This window comes from Gymnoscopelus microlampas, assembly GCF_963454915.1.
Source record: "Gymnoscopelus microlampas genome assembly, chromosome: 21".
Classification (NCBI taxonomy): Eukaryota; Metazoa; Chordata; class Actinopteri; order Myctophiformes; family Myctophidae; genus Gymnoscopelus; species Gymnoscopelus microlampas.
The window spans coordinates 39366479-39390759 of record NC_139958.1 but is presented as its reverse complement, the minus strand read 5'-3'; the positions used below and the strand labels follow the sequence as shown (position 1 = coordinate 39390759).

The 24281-nt window shown below is 42.0% G+C and overlaps 1 protein-coding gene across 1 annotated transcript; it reads left to right on the top strand.

Moving 5' to 3' along the window:
- Positions 1-9454: 9454 nt before the first annotated feature.
- LOC311037977 (protein-glutamine gamma-glutamyltransferase 5-like) lies at positions 9455-22232 on the top strand (the record flags this gene model as incomplete). Its single annotated transcript, XM_084047272.1, has 16 exons — positions 9455-9473; positions 9947-10126; positions 11023-11280; positions 12014-12132; positions 12343-12471; positions 14000-14174; positions 15527-15608; positions 16507-16616; positions 16744-16859; positions 17534-17660; positions 18062-18174; positions 18326-18500; positions 19452-19582; positions 20670-20803; positions 20956-21116; positions 22189-22232. 16 exons carry the CDS (start codon positions 9455-9457, stop codon positions 22230-22232), a joined length of 2073 nt encoding a protein of 690 aa, XP_083903398.1.
- Positions 22233-24281: the final 2049 nt, after the last annotated feature.

Here is a 24281-nt window from a genome sequence, read left to right as displayed (position 1 = left end):
CAGAAAAAACTAGAAAATGTGCTCCTCGGAGCACAAGTCTCCGCCAGCAAATATTGGAATTTATTCCAAGATTGGAACTTTGTGGATAGTGTGTACGTCAGATGGCACATTGACTGCATTACCGTGGATTGCCTTTTGTCTGCCTCTTGGCAAGCCAACAAGTTTCATGAAGGCAATACGCTGACTTATCAACCTTTCCTCTAACGGGTGCAAATCCTGCAGTTCTCGGGGTATGGCATCCAGTAATAAGTTGTTAGCCCAAGCCCGTGGAGGGAGTTTCCCCATTTTAATGGAGCGATGACATGTGTGACAGATCCAAAGTGTTGTTTTGCTTGATTGCAGTTGGGTCTTTGTCCAGGAGACTTACAGTATCTATTGTTGATGTGTACTTTGCAGGTTTTAACTTTACCACTGTTTCTCTGTAGAGCATTCGTTCACAGGAGAAACAGACATAATTGGGTCCACTTTCTGACATCTTCTTTAAGAATGCGGCACCAGCTTCATCAGCTTGAACGTCTTCTTGTTCTTTAGGTGATCTGTAGCATCTCTTCTTATTGGTGTAATCTGCTCGTTGATGTTGTCCTTCTTCTATTGAATACTATGACCAGTGCCTTCTTTTCCTTTCGATGTTCTTTACAGATTCTTGTACTTTTTCTTCCAGAGAATGTAGCAATCTTAGCTGTGTCATGTTGTCAGCATTTGTGGCTCGTCTTTGTTTTTTGTCATTTAGGGATTCAAGTGGTCTTTGTCTCTGTTTCTTAACTTTGGCTTTCTGCTGTCGGCATTGCGCCTTTGCTTCTTCATGAGGTTTCAGACGATAATTTCCTGCTTCTTCAGTTTGCGTAATGAGAGTTAGTTGCAGCTGTGATCTCAGCTGTAATCTCAGTTTGTACTGGAAAGTGCTGTTCCTGAGCACAAGTCTCCGCCAGCAGCAGTATTTTTGGTAAGGAATTTATTCCAAGATTGGAACTTTTTCTGCTAATATCTCCTGACTAAATGTTAGCTTGGCTGATGGCACTGATGTCACTTTGAAACATGTACCGCAATGTTTCGAAGTGATTCACCTATTTATAGGTATGTATTTCGTCATGCGTCTCGCTAGCCAATCAAAGCACACCCTTTCAACATATTGTCACGTGTCACGTGAAGCTTGACCAATGTTAGCTTGGTGGAACCAATGAAAATCGGCCTGGCAGACACAATAAAAAAAAAAAAATTATGCAAATAGCCCACATTGTTCAGTTTCTGACATACAGAAGACATGTGCGCCAATGGTTCCACAGTCTAGAGGTGAACCTGACAGAACTGCGTGTGGGGTCCGTTATGACAGCGATTATGTCATTTACTGACTCAGATGCTCTACACATAAACCTATACATAAGGTTACGTAGCACAGCAGAGCAGGTGGGTACCCCAACACTAACAAACATCTGGCTTGCACTGGAGCTTCTTGGAGCTCTCAGCAGCAGCCTCATGCAGTCATTATAGGCCACTGTAAGTCGTCTGATGGGGGTGCGTATTTTCGATAAGCACAAACGGCCGTTTGTGCTTATCGAAAATACGCATTGAATACGCATCATACGCAAAAAAAGCATTGGCATCAAAATATACTTAAGTACTAAAAGTAAAAGTAGCCTTGCGCTGATCTACAAATTGAAGATCAGCGCAAGCAAGTCCCTCACACGATTAAACGTTTATAAAGTAAATAGCCGACTCTCACGTGTAATGAAGAGAACACACATTTTGTTTACAGTTTAACCTCACGACCAAAGGCTAATAAAACTTGGAATAGATATTATATTGTTACAGGCTTACACGCAACATAAAGTGGGAGTGAAACCCGTTTTTATTTAGAACTTAAAGACGCACTGAAGTGACATTTTCGGTCATTTTATTTTGAAGGTTCAGCCCGAAACGTCGGCTCAACGACTCTAAACCAATCAGAAGGTCCGATCCCTTCAGGCTATGGGATGTTGGATCTCAATCACTTCAGCCGTGCTGGCACACGGCTAGTGTTTGTTTACAAGTGAGAGAGAGACGGCCAGTGAAGCACGTTTGCTACAACCTGGCTTATTTCTAACCTATAATGTTTTCAGATACATATTTTAGTGTGCAGATGAAGTTTAAAATGAGTAATACACTCATCTTCAATGAGATTCAAAACGGAGTATCTCTGTAATTAAAATCAGCTGTGTTTGAAGAACGTGCAGCTATGGGAATCAAACAGGTGCATGTAATCAAGATTCATTTATATTCGTGAAGGCTGTATTATGTCATCACGCAGCACGTTTTCGTTTACAGGAAGTAATTAAGATTGGCTTTTTAGGGACTTTAGATGTAAAAATACACAAAAATTGTTTTTTTTAATTTTTTTTGGCATCTATTGTTAGGTATGCCCATATGATGACCACGGATATGCTCTAAAAGTGTGAAAAACATATTTTTCATTTCACTACACCTTTAATATATATTTACATTAACTTAAATAGACTTTAACGTGTGTGGGGGTGATGGCCTCCATAAGATGAATCTGAGGGCGGAACACACACGTGTTGCATGATGAACTATATGTAAAAACGTCAGATGGACATGTTTGACATTTCAAATCTGTTTCAATATGCAAATAACTCGACCTGTATTGTTAGAAGGGTACATTCCAGATCATGTAAGGAGTGCTGCATACATCCCTAGGTATGTGCAGAAACCAGGTAAAATGCTGCCTATAGGCATCAAATTCCTCAGGGCCAGCTCTGACTACTGGTTACCAAATACTCAACATTCTTCAATCTGAACAGGATTCAATGGGTTTCCCACATCTAAGTTTAGAACACTATCCATTCTGCTACCACTACTACAGATACTACACTGTGCATTTAGCAAGAATGACTACAGTAATGTTCTAATCAATGGGGAAAGCAAAACATCGGACGGGGATGATGGGGAGGGTTAGGGGTGTCAAGATACACTAATTTCACGATACAATACATGATGTTGGGCATATGATATCGATATGATACATTATTAATGTTCTTTTCTCATGTATCATCAACATTGGCCATCATCTTTAGTTTAAACTAACTTTATAAAGCACTTTAAAAACAATTACAAAGTGCTTTGTACACACAAATAAATACATTTATGCAAGCTTAAAGACACACTGAAGTGACATTTTCGGTCATTTTATTTTGAAGGTTCAGCCTGAAACGTCAGCTCAACGACTCTAAACCAATCAGAAGGTCCCATCCCTTCAGGCTATGGGACGTTGGATCTCAATCACTTCAGCCGTGAACAACACAGCTAGTGTTTGTTTACAAGTGAGAGAGAGACGGCCAGTGAAGCACGCTTGCTACTACCTGGCTTATTTCTAACCTATAATGTTTTCAGATACATATTTTAGTGTGCAGATGAAGTTTAAAATGACCAATACACTCATCTTCAATGAGATTCAAAACGGAGTATCGTGACTACTAATTGAAGCCGAGGCCGAATTGGGCCAAATCGCATGGATGAGCCCTGACAGCACATGGTTGGTGCTACAGACTCCAAATTTCGCACACAGATAGCTCAGACCTTTGCCTACGATCTTAGCTAGGCCTCGACCCGACCCGATATGCGGTTTTCCGGAACCAACGCGAAAGGTTCGGAATCTCCATATGCGGAGTCCTGACTACTAATTGAAGCCAATGGACGCCGAATCCAAATTGGCCCGAATCGCATGGATGAGCCCTGAAAGCACATGGTTGGTGCTACAGACTCCAAATTTCGCACACAGATAGCTCAGACCTTTGCCTACGATCTTAGCTAGGCCTCGACCCGACCCGATACACAGTTTTTCGGATCCGGCACGAAAGGTTTGGAATCTCCGTATGCGGAGATGACTGACATCGGGCTGTTCCGGAGCAAGCGCTCACTCATTGTGACATCACTTCATAAAAGGCATCACATACACTAGATGAGTCAACAAAAAATCTCTGAGTGTGGCATAAACTATAGTCTTTCTTCCTCTCACTCCGAGGTGACAGATGAAAGTATATAAGCCGGCTTCTAAGCTAAGTCCAGCACTCTTGACAGACCTCTGCATATAGTCTATAAGCAGCTCTCAAAAAAATTAGTACTTCAGAAAAGCTACCAAAGCTAAACCCCGGTGAAGGAGAAATAATTCGTAACAACTTGGTACTTCTAAATTATCAGTGCAAGTTCATGGAAAGCCGGAAGGAATTGCAGGAGCAGGCCTTCAAGACATCGACTCAACTCAGACCTTTGCCTACGATCTTAGCTAGGCCTCGACCCGACCCGATACACAGTTTTTCGGATCCGGCACGAAAGGTTTGGAATCTCCGTATGCGGAGATGACTGACATCGGGCTGTTCCGGAGCAAGCGCTGACTCATTGTGACATCACTTTTCTGCTCCTCCTGCGGAGCAGACGGAGGAGGAGACAGTGTTCCTGGGGAGCAGATGGAACAGTCAACATCTGGTGGGAAGACAGGATACGGAGATTCCAAACCTTTCGTGCCGGATCCGAAAAACTGTGTATCGGGTCGGGTCGAGGCCTAGCTAAGATCGTAGGCAAAGGTCTGAGCTATCTGTGTGCGAAATTTGGAGTCTGTAGCACCAACCATGTGCTTTCAGGGCTCATCCATGCGATTCGGGCCAATTTGGATTCGGCGTCCATTGGCTTCAATTAGTAGTCAGGACTCCGCATATGGAGATTCCGAACCTTTCGCGTTGGTTCCGGAAAACCGCATATCGGGTCGGGTCGAGGCCTAGCTAAGATCGTAGGCAAAGGTCTGAGCTATCTGTGTGCGAAATTTGGAGTCTGTAGCACCAACCATGTGCTGTCAGGGCTCATCCATGCGATTTGGCCCAATTCGGCCTCGGCTTCAATTAGTAGTCACGATACTCCGTTTTGAATCTCATTGAAGATGAGTGTATTGGTCATTTTAAACTTCATCTGCACACTAAAATATGTATCTGAAAACATTATAGGTTAGAAATAAGCCAGGTAGTAGCAAGCGTGCTTCACTGGCCGTCTCTCTCTCACTTGTAAACAAACACTAGCTGTGTTGTTCACGGCTGAAGTGATTGAGATCCAACGTCCCATAGCCTGAAGGGATGGGACCTTCTGATTGGTTTAGAGTCGTTGAGCTGACGTTTCAGGCTGAACCTTCAAAATAAAATGACCGAAAATGTCACTTCAGTGTGTCTTTAAGCTTGCATAAATGTATTTATTTGTGTGTACAAAGCACTTTGTAATTGTTTTTAAAGTGCTTTATAAAGTTAGTTTAAACTAAAGATGATGGCCAATGTTGATGATACATGAGAAAAGAACATTAATAATGTATCATATCGATATCATATGCCCAACATCATGTATTGTATCGTGAAATTAGTGTATCTTGACACCCCTAACCCTCCCCATCATCCCCGTCCGATGTTTTGCTTTCCCCATTGATTAGAACATTACTGTAGTCATTCTTGCTAAATGCACAGTGTAGTATCTGTAGTAGTGGTAGCAGAATGGATAGTGTTCTAAACTTAGATGTGGGAAACCCATTGAATCCTGTTCAGATTGAAGAATGTTGAGTATTTGGTAACCAGTAGTCAGAGCTGGCCCTGAGGAATTTGATGCCTATAGGCAGCATTTTACCTGGTTTCTGCACATACCTAGGGATGTATGCAGCACTCCTTACATGATCTGGAATGTACCCTTCTAACAATACAGGTCGAGTTATTTGCATATTGAAACAGATTTGAAATGTCAAACATGTCCATCTGACGTTTTTACATATAGTTCATCATGCAACACGTGTGTGTTCCGCCCTCAGATTCATCTTATGGAGGCCATCACCCCCACACACGTTAAAGTCTATTTAAGTTAATGTAAATATATATTAAAGGTGTAGTGAAATGAAAAATATGTTTTTCACACTTTTAGAGCATATCCGTGGTCATCATATGGGCATACCTAACAATAGATGCCAAAAAAAAATAAAAAAAACAATTTTTGTGTATTTTTACATCTAAAGTCCCTAAAAAGCCAATCTTAATTACTTCCTGTAAACGAAAACGTGCTGCGTGATGACATAATACAGCCTTCACGAATATAAATGAATCTTGATTACATGCACCTGTTTGATTCCCATAGCTGCACGTTCTTCAAACACAGCTGATTTTAATTACAGAGATACTCCGTTTTGAATCTCATTGAAGATGAGTGTATTACTCATTTTAAACTTCATCTGCACACTAAAATATGTATCTGAAAACATTATAGGTTAGAAATAAGCCAGGTAGTAGCAAACGTGCTTCACTGGCCGTCTCTCTCTCACTTGTAAACAAACACTAGCCGTGTGCCAGCACGGCTGAAGTGATTGAGATCCAACATCCCATAGCCTGAAGGGATCGGACCTTCTGATTGGTTTAGAGTCGTTGAGCCGACGTTTCGGGCTGAACCTTCAAAATAAAATGACCGAAAATGTCACTTCAGCGCGTCTTTAAGTTCTAAATAAAAACGGGTTTCACTCCCACTTTATGTTGCGTGTAAGCCTGTAACAATATAATATCTATTCCAAGTTTTATTAGCCTTTGGTCGTGAGGTTAAACTGTAAACAAAATGTGTGTTCTCTTCATTACACGTGAGAGTCGGCTATTTACTTTATAAACGTTTAATCGTGTGAGGGACTTGCTTGCGCTGATCTTCAATTTGTAGATCAGCGCAAGGCTACTTTTACTTTTAGTACTTAAGTATATTTTGATGCCAATGCTTTTTTTGCGTATGATGCGTATTCAATGCGTATTTTCGATAAGCACAAACGGCCGTTTGTGCTTATCGAAAATACGCACCCCCATCAGACGACTTACAGTGGCCTATAATGACTGCATGAGGCTGCTGCTGAGAGCTCCAAGAAGCTCCAGTGCAAGCCAGATGTTTGTTAGTGTTGGGGTACCCACCTGCTCTGCTGTGCTACGTAACCTTATGTATAGGTTTATGTGTAGAGCATCTGAGTCAGTAAATGACATAATCGCTGTCATAACGGACCCCACACGCAGTTCTGTCAGGTTCACCTCTAGACTGTGGAACCATTGGCGCACATGTCTTCTGTATGTCAGAAACTGAACAATGTGGGCTATTTGCATAATTTTTTTTTTTTTATTGTGTCTGCCAGGCCGATTTTCATTGGTTCCACCAAGCTAACATTGGTCAAGCTTCACGTGACACGTGACAATATGTTGAAAGGGTGTGCTTTGATTGGCTAGCGAGACGCATGACGAAATACATACCTATAAATAGGTGAATCACTTCGAAACATTGCGGTACATGTTTCAAAGTGACATCAGTGCCATCAGCCAAGCTAACATTTAGTCAGGAGATATTAGCAGAAAAAGTTCCAATCTTGGAATAAATTCCTTACCAAAAATACTGCTGCTGGCGGAGACTTGTGCTCAGGAACAGCACTTTCCAGTACAAACTGAGATTACAGCTGAGATCACAGCTGCAACTAACTCTCATTACGCAAACTGAAGAAGCAGGAAATTATCGTCTGAAACCTCATGAAGAAGCAAAGGCGCAATGCCGACAGCAGAAAGCCAAAGTTAAGAAACAGAGACAAAGACCACTTGAATCCCTAAATGACAAAAAACAAAGACGAGCCACAAATGCTGACAACATGACACAGCTAAGATTGCTACATTCTCTGGAAGAAAAAGTACAAGAATCTGTAAAGAACATCGAAAGGAAAAGAAGGCACTGGTCATAGTATTCAATAGAAGAAGGACAACATCAACGAGCAGATTACACCAATAAGAAGAGATGCTACAGATCACCTAAAGAACAAGAAGACGTTCAAGCTGATGAAGCTGGTGCCGCATTCTTAAAGAAGATGTCAGAAAGTGGACCCAATTATGTCTGTTTCTCCTGTGAACGAATGCTCTACAGAGAAACAGTGGTAAAGTTAAAACCTGCAAAGTACACATCAACAATAGATACTGTAAGTCTCCTGGACAAAGACCCAACTGCAATCAAGCAAAACAACACTTTGGATCTGTCACACATGTCATCGCTCCATTAAAATGGGGAAACTCCCTCCACGGGCTTGGGCTAACAACTTATTACTGGATGCCATACCCCGAGAACTGCAGGATTTGCACCCGTTAGAGGAAAGGTTGATAAGTCAGCGTATTGCCTTCATGAAACTTGTTGGCTTGCCAAGAGGCAGACAAAAGGCAATCCACGGTAATGCAGTCAATGTGCCATCTGACGTACACACTATCCACAAAGTTCCAATCTTGGAATAAATTCCAATATTTGCTGGCGGAGACTTGTGCTCCGAGGAGCACATTTTCTAGTTTTTTCTGTTTTTATTGTGTGGTGTTGTATTCTTGTGATATGGAACTTCCTGGGTCTGAAATAAAGATTGAATTGAATTGAATTGAACAGTGCTGGGTTAATTTAGGGAGGCCATATTTCCAAACCCCCAAACCAGGACCCTTAAGTGTACCGTACATTCCTGGACATGTACATGTCTGTGCTCAGGCATGTATATCACAGGCATTTTCATCAAGATGGGGGACAATTATTCAGCACACTTTTCAATACCTTCTACTGAAGAGGAAACTAGGCCTTGTGATGGTTTCAGTAACTAAAAATAGTATACTTTGCACACTTGTATCGTGCATTTTAACCACATTGAGTATTTGCTACAAATGTAAATCTAATCGAACTACAATAATCATCTCGTATTTGCATTTCTCAAGCTGTTTGCCAGGTGCTAATTAACAAAGGGAATGCTAATTGAAAAGCAGGACACTTTTTATGGCAACATATTTATTACTAAAGGTTAGGGAGAGGATTAAGTCTTATGAAGTCATAAGGCTCAAGTCTAACGTTAGTTTAATAGTGGTGAAGACCAGTGAGTTGTGGTAGTGGGTGTGGTTGGGTGCTAGGCTGCAGTGGCATTCTGGAGCAGTAGGCTAGGTAGCAAACAGCAAGCCTGTTGCACCTGTATGATTGGGACTGATCGCCTGAGGCAGTGAGTGATGGATGGTCAGTCCTCTCTAAAGCAGTGATTCTCGTCCGGTCACTCTAGAAGCGCACAATAGTTTAAGCACTTAAAACCCTGTACTAAGTTGACTGGAATACCCCAGGCCAGGGCTGGCCAGAGTGAGGCCAGAGGGTTCATGGGGTTAAGTAATGTCTTCACCTCAGAACCTGTGTGCCTGCATTGAAGGTGCTTTAAGTGACTTTCTCTTTTCATCTAAGAAAAGAGAAAGCATGACCGGTTTAACACACATAGATTTCTATCATGAATCACATTCTAATGAGACGGGTTGGGAAGGTATTTATACTGCTGCATGACAGCAAGACACAGACACAGACACATACACACACACACACACACACATACGATACACGCAGCTCCCTGTGACTTCTACCTCTGTAAGACAACACAAACATGGCATACTCGGATCTGAGTAAGTAAACAGGACTGTATTTTATTATTATTAATTGGTTATTTACCGGGTATGGTCTAGTATCTGTATGGTATTATTTTTGTGCCATTTGTTTTTAAACCCTGTAGCACTTTGTGATTTGCAAAAATGTAAAGTGCGTTATTAGGCCTCGAGCCCTGCACAGTAGTCCGAAGCCCTATTGAAACTGCAATGATTATTATTAGGGCCCGAGCACTGCACAGTAGTGCGAAGCCCTATTGAGTGTGTATAGTGTGTGTGTGTGTGTGTGTGTGTGTGTGTGCGTGTGCGTGTGCGTGTGTGTGTGTGTGTGTGTTATCAAGAGAATTTGAGAAATTAACATTGTGAGGACCTTTTTCCTGGTCCTGGGTGAGTCAGGAGCTAATCTCGGAAAACGCTTCATCAGTGTCAAACGTTTTGTATGTCAAACTGCCAAAGACGCTCATTAACACACTATTATGACTCTTGAACCGTAGGTAGTGCAACGTACAAGAAGGTGGACTTCCACTGTGAGACCAATAACTCCTCCCACCACACCAGTGACATCAGAGTTGACCAGCTGATCGTGAGGCGGGGCCAGTCCTTCGTCTTGACCGTTGACCTGCTGCGACCTTATAACCCTGACGCCAACCGGCTCCGCTTTACCGTTGATACAGGTACCGTATGACCTGCCACGCCTTGCGCACTTGTAGATCTGCTTTTTGGTGAAGTGGTCTGGTGTAGAGGGAAAAAAGGAGGGGGCCATTAAATGAAAAGATTGGACTGGACTTTGTTCGATGTGGGTCTTCACTCTTCACAGTATAATGATATTAAAGAGCATATATCTGTGGTCATAATGGAGACATAATTAACAATAGATGCCAAAATATTTTATTTTTAAATAGTATTTTCATGTTAAAAGTCCTATCTTAATGTCTTCTTGTCAAACAAAGACATAATGTGTGACTACATCAGCAGACTACATCAAGAATAAACATCAGGTTCTAACCACATTCCACCAATGAGATCATGAAGTTTTCCTGTGATCCTATAGTTCACTGAGACACTGTCTCTCTGCATTTGATGTATGCTATGTGTTCTTTACCTTGCCTATTGTAAGTCACTCTGCATAAGAGTGTCTGTTAAAAGCCTCAATAGGCTCTATGCACAGCAGCAGAAAGAAATTGGGCCTCTTCCATACTTCCTTCACAGGTGTAACCAATGATACTAATGAAGGCTCTGTTCAATTTAGTGTAGCACAGTGGTTCTTAAACATTTGAATTTCAAGGACCCCCATAACTCTGAGAGTGTACAAATGGAACCAAATGGACCCGTTACACATCCATAAGGGGCCATTTGGAACCCGCTCAAGGAACCATGTGGGTCCCTCGACCCCATTTTATACCCACTGGTGTAGCAGACCATGTGAGCCAACATGCACAATATCAGCACCCTGACTCTGTTTGACCAGAATGGAACCGAACATTCATTAGAATCATCACCCATTTCTTTCCAATATGCTGCTATGTATAGAGCCTATATTATAAATTGTCAACATGTATTGTAATTGTAGGTCCCAAGGCCTCAAAGGAGCTCGGTACGCAGGCTGTGTTTGGTATCCAAGGCCTCACGGGATTCCATAGGGAGGGCGATAAGGCGATATGGAAGGCGGAGCTTCACGAGGGTTCCGCCCTTCATCGAGGCCGCGTGATCTTGGATGTGACCCCCCCTGCTGACGCTCCCATAGGGGAGTACGAACTGTCTGTAACCAGCGAGGGACCAAAAGTCTTCATGGGCAAGCTGGTGGTGCTCTTTAACCCCTGGTGTAAAGGTACGAATGGAGGGAGGGAGACACCTTTGAACTTTAACAAATCCATAATGATCTCATTAAAGTACATTAAGAAGGAGCACTCGGGTGGTGCAGTGGTAAAGTGTGCCTGCCCACCACTGTTGAGGTTGTGTGTTCAAATCCACTGTGGTGCAGTGACAATAGGCTCTATGCACAGCAGCCATATTGGGAATGAATTGGGCCTCTTCTTGCTTCCTTCACAGGTGTTACCAATTACACAAATGAATGCTCTGTTCCATTTAGTGTAGCGCAGTGGTTCTCAAACATTTTAATTTCAAGGACCCCCATAACTCTGAGAGTGTACAAATGGAACCAAATGGACCCTTACGGGTCCATTTGGTTCCATTTGTACACTCTCAGAGTTACACACCCGCAAGGGGCCATTTGGAACCCCCTCAAGTGTTTCCAGTGAGCCAACATGCATGCACAATATCAGCACCCTGACTCTGTTTGACCAGAATGGAACAGAGCCTTCATTAGTATCATTGATAACACCTGTGAAGGAAGTAAGAAGAGGCCCAATTCATTCCCAATATGGCTGCTTTGCATAGAGCCTATTGCTGTTGGCAGTTATCAATTGGCATAACGACTAAAAATAATAAGGTTTTATATAACTTATACATTGCTGGGTAGTACACCTGGCCTAGTAGGGATCTGCACTTATCTTGTTTGTTTTGTGTATAGAATGACTGGATGTTTATTGTGTTGTGTGTAGATGATTTGGTGCATCTTCCTGAGAAGGCTGAGAGACAGGAATATGTGATGAACGAACATGGAATCATCTACGGAGGAACACACAGTCACATTGAAGCTAAGGACTGGGCTTATGGACAGGTAAACATTACATTAGATTACATCAGTGGCAGTGACAGCCAGGTATGCATTACAATGGATAGAGGGACGGACGGACGGACGGATGGACGGACAAACTATTGCCCAACATTAGCCGTTATTTCCCCTGGTCATAATCAACATTTATTTCATTCATGTGGCTAAAAAAATCTTTATTAAACTCAATATTTTGATGTGTCTCTCGCCGTCCAGTTTGAGGAAGACATGGTGGACATTTGTCTGAAGTTGTTGGACGTCAACCCCAAGTTCGAGAAAGACTCAGCTGATGACACCGCCGCTCGCTGTAACCCCATCTATGTCAGCAGAGTGGTCAGTGCTATGGTAAGGCAAAGGCACAGGCACAGGCAAGGTTTATTTGTATAGTAGCCACTACTAGTCTGAACTTTTTCTGGACCAGGGCTAATTTGAAAGTCTCGAAAGTGTTCGTGGCCCACCCATTGACTACATGGCAGCCGTGTTAAGTGGTCAGATGGGTGGGCCCCGTACATTTTCAGAGCACGTTTATTGTAATTATCAATTAATCGGTTTTGTTCCGACTTGGATCCATGTAACTAACAGAGTATACTTTAAGTCCGATTTATCACATACTGTAGTTATGACAATGGCTGTGAGTGTGCATGTGTGTCTGCATTCTCCGCAACTGGTCACAGCCCTCATCAAGTCCATGATTATTATATTATAATTGGTCCTCACTAACGCTCATTAAAAGGTACCAATTATTTTCTCTACTCTGCCTGTGTCTCAGAGGACTGTGGACAGTTCGGAAACCCACCTACCAGTTACATTATCGATGGGCAATCCAAGCTAATGTAGGAAACTACAGGCTTTCTATTCTTGGAAAGTTAACACAATAGAAGCCATTGTTCTCGCGTTAATAACAATCGAAATAAAAAAAAAATCTTTTCTTTTCTTTTTACCCTGCCTAACGATGATGTGACTGGTAAGCAAGCAGGCTTCTGAAGTGTCCACAGACACAGACCGAGTAGGATTTCTTTTGTTTTTTACAATTTTATCATGAGCATTAGTGAGGACCAATTATATGAAGATAGGTTGAAAATGGTTGATATCATCCTTTAAGTGGTTAAGAGAAGTGAAAAATCACACCCAGTGTGAAGTGAGCGGTGATATTTATGAGTTATTAATTTCATCATGTGTCTTGCTAGCCAATCACAGCACGTCCTGCAAAGCTTAGCCTATGGGCGTGTTTTCCACAGCATGGCGTCACAGCGAAAGACACATTTTCACGACGGAAAGAAAAACTCACCACGGATGGGTCCTAAACCCTCATATAGGAGCGGTTGCACCGCTCAAAAATTATATATATATATATATATATATATATATATATATATATATATATATATATATATATATATATATATGTAATTATTATTATTATATATATATTTTTTTTTAAACTACCTGCCTGTTTGTCTATTAGCATACGTGCATATGTACCGTGCATTGGGTACAGTTTTCAGTTAGGCACCTTTTACTTTACTTTAATATTTACATTTTCTGACTTTATACTCCGGAACATCTGAGAGGGAACTAATGTACTTTTTACTCCACTAAAGTAATTACAATCAGCCCCATCTTAACCAGCTGCAACTTTAAAATGAACACATTATTGCATTACTAATATCCAATAATATGATTCTGAATTAGGCCATTCTACAAAATGAGTATATTTAATGCAAGTATATTTCGAAGCCAATAACGTTGTACTCAAGTAAAATTTCGAATTCAGTTCTTTAACTCGTAACAGGGTATTTCTACTTGTGTTAGTTACTTTTACTCAAGTAAAACGTCTGAGTACGTCTTCTACCATTGTGTATTATTTGTGCAGATCAACTGTAATGATGACAGAGGAGTGCTGGCCGGCTCTTGGGGTGATTATTCTGGCGGCGACTTGCCCAGTTCTTGGAGCGGAAGTGTCAAAATCCTGCAAAAATGGCACAAATCTGACTGTCAGGCGGTGAAGTACGGGCAGTGCTTCGTGTTCGCCGGGGTGATGTGTACAGGTAAGGAACCCAAGTTAATGTGAGCTTCAGTGCTACTCTTCTGGTTGTCATTACAGTAATGTTCACAAAATGTTCGTCTTTTCTTTGTTTTGCCGCATTCCTAATCCAATAATTTGATGACCGGCAGAGTCTCCCGTAGGAGACTTGCGGAGTCTCCTACATACCAGCTCTGACTGCGTGTTAAACCAGTTCCGTAAAAGTTAACGGTTCCAAATGTGACAGTTCCTTAATGTTGGATCCGATGAGGCTCTATTCACAGCAGCCATATTATGAAGACATTCACAGGTGTTACCAATGATACTAATGAAGGCTCTGTTCCATTCTGGTCAAACAGAGTCAGGGTGCTGATATTGTGCATGTTTTGGCCCACTGGAAACACTCTGTTACACCAGTGGGTCTACAGTTGGGGTCCAGGGACCCTCATGGGCTTCCAAATGCCCCCTTACAGGTGTGTAACTCTGAGAGTGTACAAATGGAACCAAATGAACCCGTAAGGGTCCATTTGGTTCCATTTGTACACTCTCAGAGTTATGTGGAAACCACTGTGCTAAATGGAACAGAGCCTTCATTAGTATCATTGGTAACACCTGTGAAGGAAGTGATAATATGGCTGCTGAATAGAGCCTATTCCTACAAAAGACAGACCCCCCTGGCCTGTAAGGTATAACTTTTGAAAGTAAGATAATAACCATGGTTGGAGCTCTAGGTTAACGCAGGAGTTCCCAAACCTTTCCATGAACACAGACCTCCAAATAGTCAAAGGGTCTGGCTGCAAACCTCCATGGCTTTTAAAGAAAAGCAAAAATAATTCTCACAACGAAGCTCACAACAACGTGTCGCGATACATGCATTGTGAGCGTATAGATAAATTATTATCACTATGAAAAAGTGTTGAATAGCTCTATATTCTGATATAATCATCATTACAGTGTTTGTTCAGTAACAGGGGTCTCCCCGTCTCTCCAGCTCTTACTAGTAAATAGAAAATACATCACTATCAGTTCGGGATAACAGGGCTCAGCGCTTGTTCAGTACTAAATAAGTCATGCTTTAGGGCTGGAGCAATCGATTATTTTCTTAGTCAATTACTTCTTTGATTAATCAAATAATTGTGAATTGAGTAGTTTTTTTGACATCAGCTGTCCACCGTCCACCCACAAGGCAATTTGATATAAGATTTAAGTGTCTGTAGATGTGATATACTGTGAGTGTGTGTGTGTGTGTGTGTGTGTGTGTGTGTGTGTGTGTGTGTGTGTGTGTGTGTGTGTGTGTGTGTGTGTGTGTGTGTGTGTGTTTTCCAGTTTTGAGGTGCTTGGGAATTCCATGCCGTGTTGTCACCAACTTCAAGTCAGCTCACGACATGGACGGCAGCCTGACCATCGATGTGTTCAGCGGAGACTATGGAGTCCAGCTTCCCAAAAAGGAATCCATTTGGTGAGTGAAACTCTCATTCAATACTCTCCTCGCACGACGGTGCTTGCCGACAAGAACTGGTTTACAACGAAAGGCCCTGACACACTGAAAGAAGCAGACACACTTGACCTGGTTTTGTTGACCATGCAGACTCATGTTTTGGTTAGATGGGCTTGTTTTTTTTAGATGGTTAAAATGTCATTTGGATAGCATGTTATTTAGACAGATATTAGGTTCATTGTTCACAGCCCTGTGAAGCCTACATTATTTTGACAGTATATTGTTTAGTCTGATGCTAGGTTCCTGGTTTACCTGTGATCCTAGTTTACTGAGGCTGCACTGTCGCTCTGCATTCGATGTATGTCTTTACCTTGCTTATTGTAAATCGGTCTGGATAAGAGCGTCATGAAATGCAGCCATTGTTTAAAACGTATGCAGCTACACTGAAGGCATCAAGAGGATGTGTCAAAACATGTTGACGACACGTCTTTCAGAGCTCAGTTCTATTTTGGAGCGTCGACGTATGGCATAGAACAGAGAGAGAGAGGAGTGAATGGAACAACAGTTCCATTCACAGTGTGGACTCTCAGCGCGCTGCACGCACACACACTGGGAGTTAAAAACACGCCCAGAAAATAAACAGTAGCACTCTCTCGTCTATATTAAAAATATTTTAAACGCATCCCAATGACCCTAATTAAATGACGTTAAGTACAAGCACACGCAAGCACATACAGTAAGTACATGCACGCTGCGTGCATGTACTTACTGTATGTGCCACGCAACCCTCACATCTAGAGCACCATGGAGCACAGTCATAGTGACAGTGTTATGTCAGAGTACCATTGTACCCGTCTACCCGTGTCCCCTTTTGTGCCCATATAAACCTTTCTACCTTATTGTTGTTTGTGTCACGCAGGGAATTCCATGTGTGGGTGGAGGCCTGGATGAGACGGCCAGACCTGAAGGAGGATGGAAGCTATGATGGCTGGCAGGTTCTGGACGCAACCCCACAGGAGAGGAGCAACGGTACTTGTCTCTGCAAGCAGTGGTTATCGCAACCTTTATGGCATAGCAAGGCGGGGGTCCTTGAAATAAATTAAGTTTGAGAACCAGTGGAATGGACATAACATGAGTTTGTTCTCCTCTCCTGCAGGCGTGTTCTGCCTCGGTCCGGCTCCAGTCGCAGCGGTCCGTGCCGGACACACCGACCAGAAATACGATGTTCCGTTTGTCTTTGCTGAGGTCAACGCTGACGTCACTGACTGGCTGGTTAGTACCTGCTGGACAGGAACTGTGTTCAGGGAATTAGTTATATCAGTGGTCCTCGATCAAAGTGGGGCCTTTAGGGGTATAGGGGGTCCCCAGCTGAATTTGAAAATACAACATCGACATCAGTTTGGACCCTGTATACATCAGGTATTGTACTTGAGCCGAAAATAGACGATCTACAACCAACCACTTAACCACTTCTTTGTATGACAAATAGCACTAGATTAATCTCCGGAGTCAGAGAGCTGCCTCTGAAATCACATACATTTCACATACACCAAAGGAACTCGGCAGTCCTTTGCTTTCACCCAAACATCGATGAGGATGATGATGATGATGCTGGCTGGGGACTGGGCATTGTCCCTGAGAAGATGAAGAATAACGCCAAGTGGGTTGACGTCACTCGTGATTTCACGGGGGCGTGTAAGGAACTGAACCTTGGCGAGTTGCTTTATGACAAACTGTTTCGCCTGTTTGAGGCTATGTCGGCCGTCGAGATGATGAATCCGAAGATGGATTCCGGAATGTTTCAGATTCATGTGCTAGGGTTCATGTGGTTAAGCATTTTGTAGCTTATGTTATTATTATTATTATTAATATTATTGCTATTATCATCATCATTATCATTATCATTCATAATATTACAATTATGTGTTTTTTTTGTATACTGCTAGGTTATGGCCGATGGTTCAAAGAGGATAATCTCTTCCGACACTAAGAGAGTTGGTCAAAACATCTCCACCAAGTCTGTGGGCTCCAACAAGAGGATGGATATCACAGACAGCTACAAACACAGAGAGGGTGAATATATTATGTGCACGCACGCATATAAATGAGGACACACACACGCATGTCCACCCAAATGCACATCAGTGGTGGATAATGAAGTACATTTACTTGAGTGCTGTACTTAAGTACTTTCTTTTCGTGAAAATTGCCCATCTACAGGCTCACAATGCGTCTCATCACAGCACGTTGTGAGCTTGTAGCTTTTATGATACTTTTTGAGATTTCTGAAGATATTTGGGGGAAATGTCTGAATATCAATACAGCATGCATTGATATTAAAAAGAAAACAATAAATTACTCTGTAATTTGTACTTTTGAATACTTCAGTATTTCTAAAAGCAAGTTTTCCAGTACTTAAACTCCAGTATCCTCCCCTATTTTCTTTTCTGAAATGACACCTCTGCTCCTGACAGGTACCGACGAGGAGAGAAGTGTCTTTAAACACGCCCTCGCCAGAGTGGGACGACCCACAAATGGAACAAATGGCGTCCATGCTCCCAAGGTCATTTCAATGAACATCGAGGAGGTACTTATAAGTATATTTTGATGCCAATACTTTTGTTCTTTTACGTAACATTTTGAGAGTATTCTATATTGTGGTATTGGTACTATTGGTAGTTGGTTAGAAAAGTAAAGAAGATCTGAATACTTCTTACATTGGTTTTGTATTATTCTAGGTGTCCAGGTCCATCAACGGTCAGGACATCAGTTTGAAGCTGCAGATGAGCAATAAGGGCCAGGCAGCCAGGCGTTTCTCTGTTAACATCAGTACCCAGATCATGAGGCACACCGGTGTACCTTCTGCTAACGTCTGCACCCAGCGGAACGATGTCACTCTACAGCCTGGACGAGGTAAACTAGTCTGTCCCTACGGTCAGGTCACAAACAGCTGAGCAGAGAGGAATCCAGTGTTGATTTTGACAGCAAATTTTGATTTAGCTTTAGTCATAGTCTTTTGAATAAAATTCCAATTTGTTTTGTCATATTTTAGTCATCTGAAATGTTTTAGTTTTTGTCTAGTTTCAGTCGACTAAATATCATAAGATTTTAGTCGACTAAATCTACAGTTGATTTAGACTCCCGGCTGATACCGTCAAGAGGCCTCTCCGACCCACTTACTTACTTTTATACACTGTCAGAGGTATAGACTCGTAACTGTCCATTTGGACCCAGGAGGTATTTTTTTTTACAAGGACATATATAACACCACAGGGAACGTGACCACATAGGGAATAATGCAAACTTGCTAATTACTGTGCATTAGGAAGTTCTTTGGCACACTTGAAATCATTTAGTTTTTCTGACACACTGTGCTGCATTCAGCTAAACGGATTACCGGGGCTTTATGGACTCGTCAGCTTTCCCATTTCAGAGCTGGTTCGTGAACTTGTATGTCCAGTTTCTGTCTCTATCAGAGTTGAGCCCAAATTATACTTTGTCAAGTTTTCAGCACCCACCCCCCCCCAGCCTGGTAAACCCTCCCTCCGGAAATCTCATTTCCATTTGATTGGAATCAAATGGAAATGAGATTTCCGGAGGGAGGGTTTACCAGCCCCCCCCCCCCCCCCCCCCCCCCCCATCAAGGGCATTCTCTCTCTCTGTCTGCTAGTATTACTATCCATCGCACTGGCACTTTATTAATGCACTGAACTCAGGGAAATGGATTAAATAAATGAACTGTAAGAACGTTTGTTTGTCAATTATTGGAGTGTTAACTGACAGGTTTTCATCTCTCTCTCTCTCTCTCTCTCTCTCTCTCTCTCTCTCTAGACATGTCTGTCCCCATCCTGGTTCGAGCCTCAGCGTACAGGGGACACATGCTGAACGGTGACAGTGTGAAGGTGTCAGCCATGGCCACAGACAAAGAGCAGCCAGATGCCATCTACCTGACAGAGGCAGACATCACACTGGAAAGCCCTCATATCTCCATTACCGTTAGTACTACATTAGTTACTACTACTAAAACTGCCACTAATCAGTGGTGGACAAAGTATATACTAAGTAAAGTAAATACTCAAGCATTCAAAAGTACAAATTATGAAGTATTTTCAGAAATTGTCAGACATTTTCAAAAATAGTGAAAATAGTAGATCTGTGAGCTTGCAGATCGGCTATTTTCACTATATTTGAGATAGGACTTAAGTGATTAATTCATAATATATTTTTTTGTAAGTTTGGGTCCCAAGAGTACCTTCCTAGATGTAGTGAAGTCAAAAGTACAATATTGTTTTTGAGTCCTAGTAAGCCTTTTTTTTTTAAACCCTCCAAAAATGTATAGTAAAAGTACAGTAATCAAATAAATGTATTTAGTTACTGTCCACCTCTGCCACTAATTCCACTACTACTACTACTACTACTGTACTACTACTACTACAGCTCTGGGATGAGGTCCCAAAATCCTACATCAGTGGCTCTGAAATGTTTTCATGCCAAGGACCCCCACATTAATATGTAACTGGCCGCAGAACCCCATCTGAAATGTATTGTGTCAGGGACCCCCGTTAGAGATTTGTGATGTTAAAATGCTTCAAAAGTATTCAAAATTGTTCACATTTTCTCCATTTTGTCTGCGTTGTGAGCTTGTATCTGATATAAAGTAGGGGCCAGGGGTTAGAGTGGTTCAACTGATTTGTATTCTATATTAACACATTTGGCTGGGGAAGCCCCTCAAGGACCCCTGGGTACCTGATCTACAGAGTCTTGTTGCTGTCGGGCAGAAACCTCGATATTTCAACTTTTCACACATTTTGGACGTACAAGGTTTCCACCCGACAGAGCCGAGATGTTGCATATGTTGATATTTTTTTTATTTTACATTAACCACTTGAACCACTTGATGTGTGTGTGTGTGTGTGTGTGTGTGTGTGTGTGTGTGTGTGTGTGTGTGTGTGTGTGTGTGTGTGTGTGTGTGTGTGTGTGTGTGTGTGTGTGTGTGTGTGTGTGTGTGTGTGTGTGTGTGTGTGCGCGTGCGCGTGTGTGTGTGTGTGTGTGTGTGCGCGTGCGTGCGTGCATGTTTTGTAGGTTCCAGAGGTGGGCCAGCAGGACAGAGAGCTGTCAGTGGAGGTTGTGTGTAAAAACCCACTTGATGAGGAGCTGAGGAACTGCTTTCTGACTGTCACTGGCAGTGGACTGGTCAAAGATGACATTGAGGCCAGGTCAGTGTGTGTGTGTGTGTGTGTGTGTGTGTGTGTGTGTGTGTGTGTGTGTGTGTGTGTGTGCGTGTGCGTGTGCGTGCGCGTGCGTGCGTGTGTGCGTGCGTGCGTATCTCCATTTATGAAAATGTATGTATTGTGTTGTGTATGTGCAGATTACCAGAGGTGGGTCCACATCGCCAGGCGAGCTTCAAGTTCACCATCCGTCCCTACAAGCAAGGAGTGAAGACTCTGCTGGTGGACTTTGACTGTTCCAGCTTCAGACACATCAAGGGAAGCTGCACCATCCGCATTCTACCAGACACACTCCTGGGGAGTATGTCTTCTACCACTGTGCATACACACACACACACAGTAGTAGAGGACATACGTCTTCTACCACTGAGTCGTCCACCTTCTACCACTCACACTCTGTGAGGATGTAATCTATCCTGCTTCAGTCTGGGACAGTGGTTCACTGCATGGGTTTTACAATTTTTAGCTCTGGGACAGCAATCTAAGAACATTCTTATTGTTATACATGATTTGGTGTGGTATGGTCTAAATGACAAAAATAATAGAATTGTTTTTTTATATATATATCTTGCATATCCAAAGGAATCACCTGATTCACTTCATTAACTTTATCACAAAATGCTGTTTAGCTTTCAGTGGACATTTCTCATACTACCAGTGAAAAAAGAAATAACCTTAAGACGTGTGATGTCAAATATAGCCTATATACTCACCCCACTGAGAGCAGTCGGTAGCTCTGTCGCCTCACAGCTAAAAGGAAGCATGAGCTCAGTTCGGGGCTCTGAACAGGCTGGCAGAGGGAGAGTAGCGCCCAGGATTACAGCTTAGGCAATTGGCACTGGGTGAAAAAAGTCCTGGTTGGTTGTATGTCTGAACTGCAATGGTGTGTAACAGTATTACAAACTTCTTATAACCCATCCTTTCCTAGCTTTGTTTAAGTCCAGCATTTATTTGAAACAGTAAACAGACGCAAACCTGCTCTTACAAGTTTGAGATCAACCAGCAGGTAGTGCTATACTGCCATCTTGTGAACCAACCCAGTGGTCTGTGATGCTAGTTCAGATGTTGCTTTTGGGTTTCATTAAAGATGAAAGATTGGATCAAATTCGTACTCTCTTGTGTCAATCATAAAATGTCTAGACGCTTACTGTATATAAAGACTTCATGGCTGATTCATGTATGGCTTTTAACCTCTACGGGGGCCTCTCACGGGTCACAAAGATCACAAAGAAGAAGAGAGAGAAGGATGAGGCTGGCTGGGCACTGTGTCAGGCACCCGGAAACTGATGGCGAGCAAACTACACAAGACAAGGCATAGGAGGGGAAAGAGGCACACCACCTACGTAGACGCACTGTGGCGTGACACACTGCAGAGCTCAAGACCCTGATGCTCAAGACTAGGGTGTGGCAACGATAGGCTCTATGCACAGCAGCCATAGTGTGAAGAAATTCACAGGTGTTGCCAATGATACTAATGAAGGCTCTGTTCCATTCTGGTCAAACAGAGTCAGGGAGCTTGTAGATCTGGTGTTTTTCAAAAGATTTTTATACATTTTGAAAAGCATAAGTCTGAGAGTGTACAAATGGAACCAAATGGACCCTGTGACCCATTTGGTTCCATTTGTACACTCTCAGACTTTATGGGGGTCGCGGAAACCACTGTGCTACACTAAATGGAACACCTGTGAAGGAAGTGATAATATGGCTGCTGTGCATAGAGCCTATTCAGGAGTCCCGAGTTGGTGTTGCCTAGTTCGCACTCTCGCATGATCGCATCACACCATAGCATTCAACTGTAATTATGTGTAAAAAATAATTAAGTAAGTAAGGGAAAATGACATCAAAAAACAAGACATTGCCTTCTTTGCTCTCCTTTTTCAAAAATAGAAACTCAACTGCTCATGAAGCCAAATAGAAGTGTGTAGCTGACAGCTATATAATAGTGACTGGGTGAGTCACTATTATATAGCTGTCAGCTACACCCTGCTACAACTGAACACACTACAAAAAGAAATTGATTAATTTGGCCTTCAAAAAAAAAGGAGTATATTTATCATAATAATAATAAATACAGGACCTGCAGATTAACAGATACATAACTTAAATGGTCTTACTGGTGTCATCACATATATTATCAATCCCAATTAAAAGATTCTATCTAATATGCTCACATGTCATTTGCATTTTGTTAAGGCCATTTCTGATAAAGCTTTTTTTTTTTAAGGGTTTCATTTACAGAATTACTTTGTTTGCAGAAGTGTTCCTAATATTCCAAGGCATTAATCACTTTGGCCCAGAAAAGCAGCTCACAAAGTGGCCACATCGCGATGCGCTGTGAGGTTGCAAATTGACTATTTTTGAACAAACAAAAAAAAGAAGCACCTATAATGACAAGCAAAGTGAAGTGACGCCATGTCGTCACCTTATTAAACTAATGGCCTAAGTCATTTTTTCAAGGTTTTCAGGAAAAATAAAAAAACTGATCCAGAACAAAACTATATGATATTTCTTAATCATTTCACCCAAAATGTTTATAACAAATTATGACTGTTTAAATAGAAATAACACTGTCTGTCAGTTATGTAACATAAGAGATTGAAATAGGTTTAAGTAGGATTAAATCTGACTTAGGCCAAAATAAAAAGCAAAACAAATCACAAAATGGCCTAAATCAGTAAATAATTTGGCTTAAGTCACAAAAACATGTGACTTAGGCCAAACAAAAGGCCTATTTTGTCCTAAGTCACACTAGGGAGTTAGGCCATTATACTAAAAGGGGCGTGAACAGCATGATCCTTTTCAATTAGGAGTTGGGCGATTTTACCAGAGGTGGCCAGTGTCATGAGGACCTGACTTAGGCAAAAATATCATTTCCTCAAAAAATGACTTAGGCCATTAGTTTAATAAGGTGACGATGTTGAAAGTGATGTGAGGAATTTCCTATAGGACGTATAGCATGGGTCTCCATCAGAGGGTCCGGGACACCTAGGAGGTCTCCAGAGTTACTACAGGGGGACCGCGAAATCTTTGTGTGAAAGGATCTTTTTTTTACACAGCACTGCAAAGTGTTGTGAGCTACAACAGTACAGTACAGAGTCAAAGGTCAAATTTACTAAGTATTGAGGGTTTAAGTGCTGAAATGTCTGAACATACACATGAATCCATGGTAGTAATAGATCACCAATTTTAACAACCTGCTCAGGGACAAGGCCTACAGATGAAAATGAGCTCTTTTCTAACTCTGGCTCATTTACATTGATGTGAAAACTGAAATGTTGATTAATGTGCATCGTCCCAGGTAAATAAATAACAATAAGATAAAATCAAACATATTGTATAATCCTATGCCTCATTGTCTTATCATTTGGCTTTCAGTATTGCTGTGCAGTACGTTATCATAATCATCATCCACCTTTGCGCGTCGCCTACCTACCCAAAATAACCGACATACAAGCTATCAACGAAC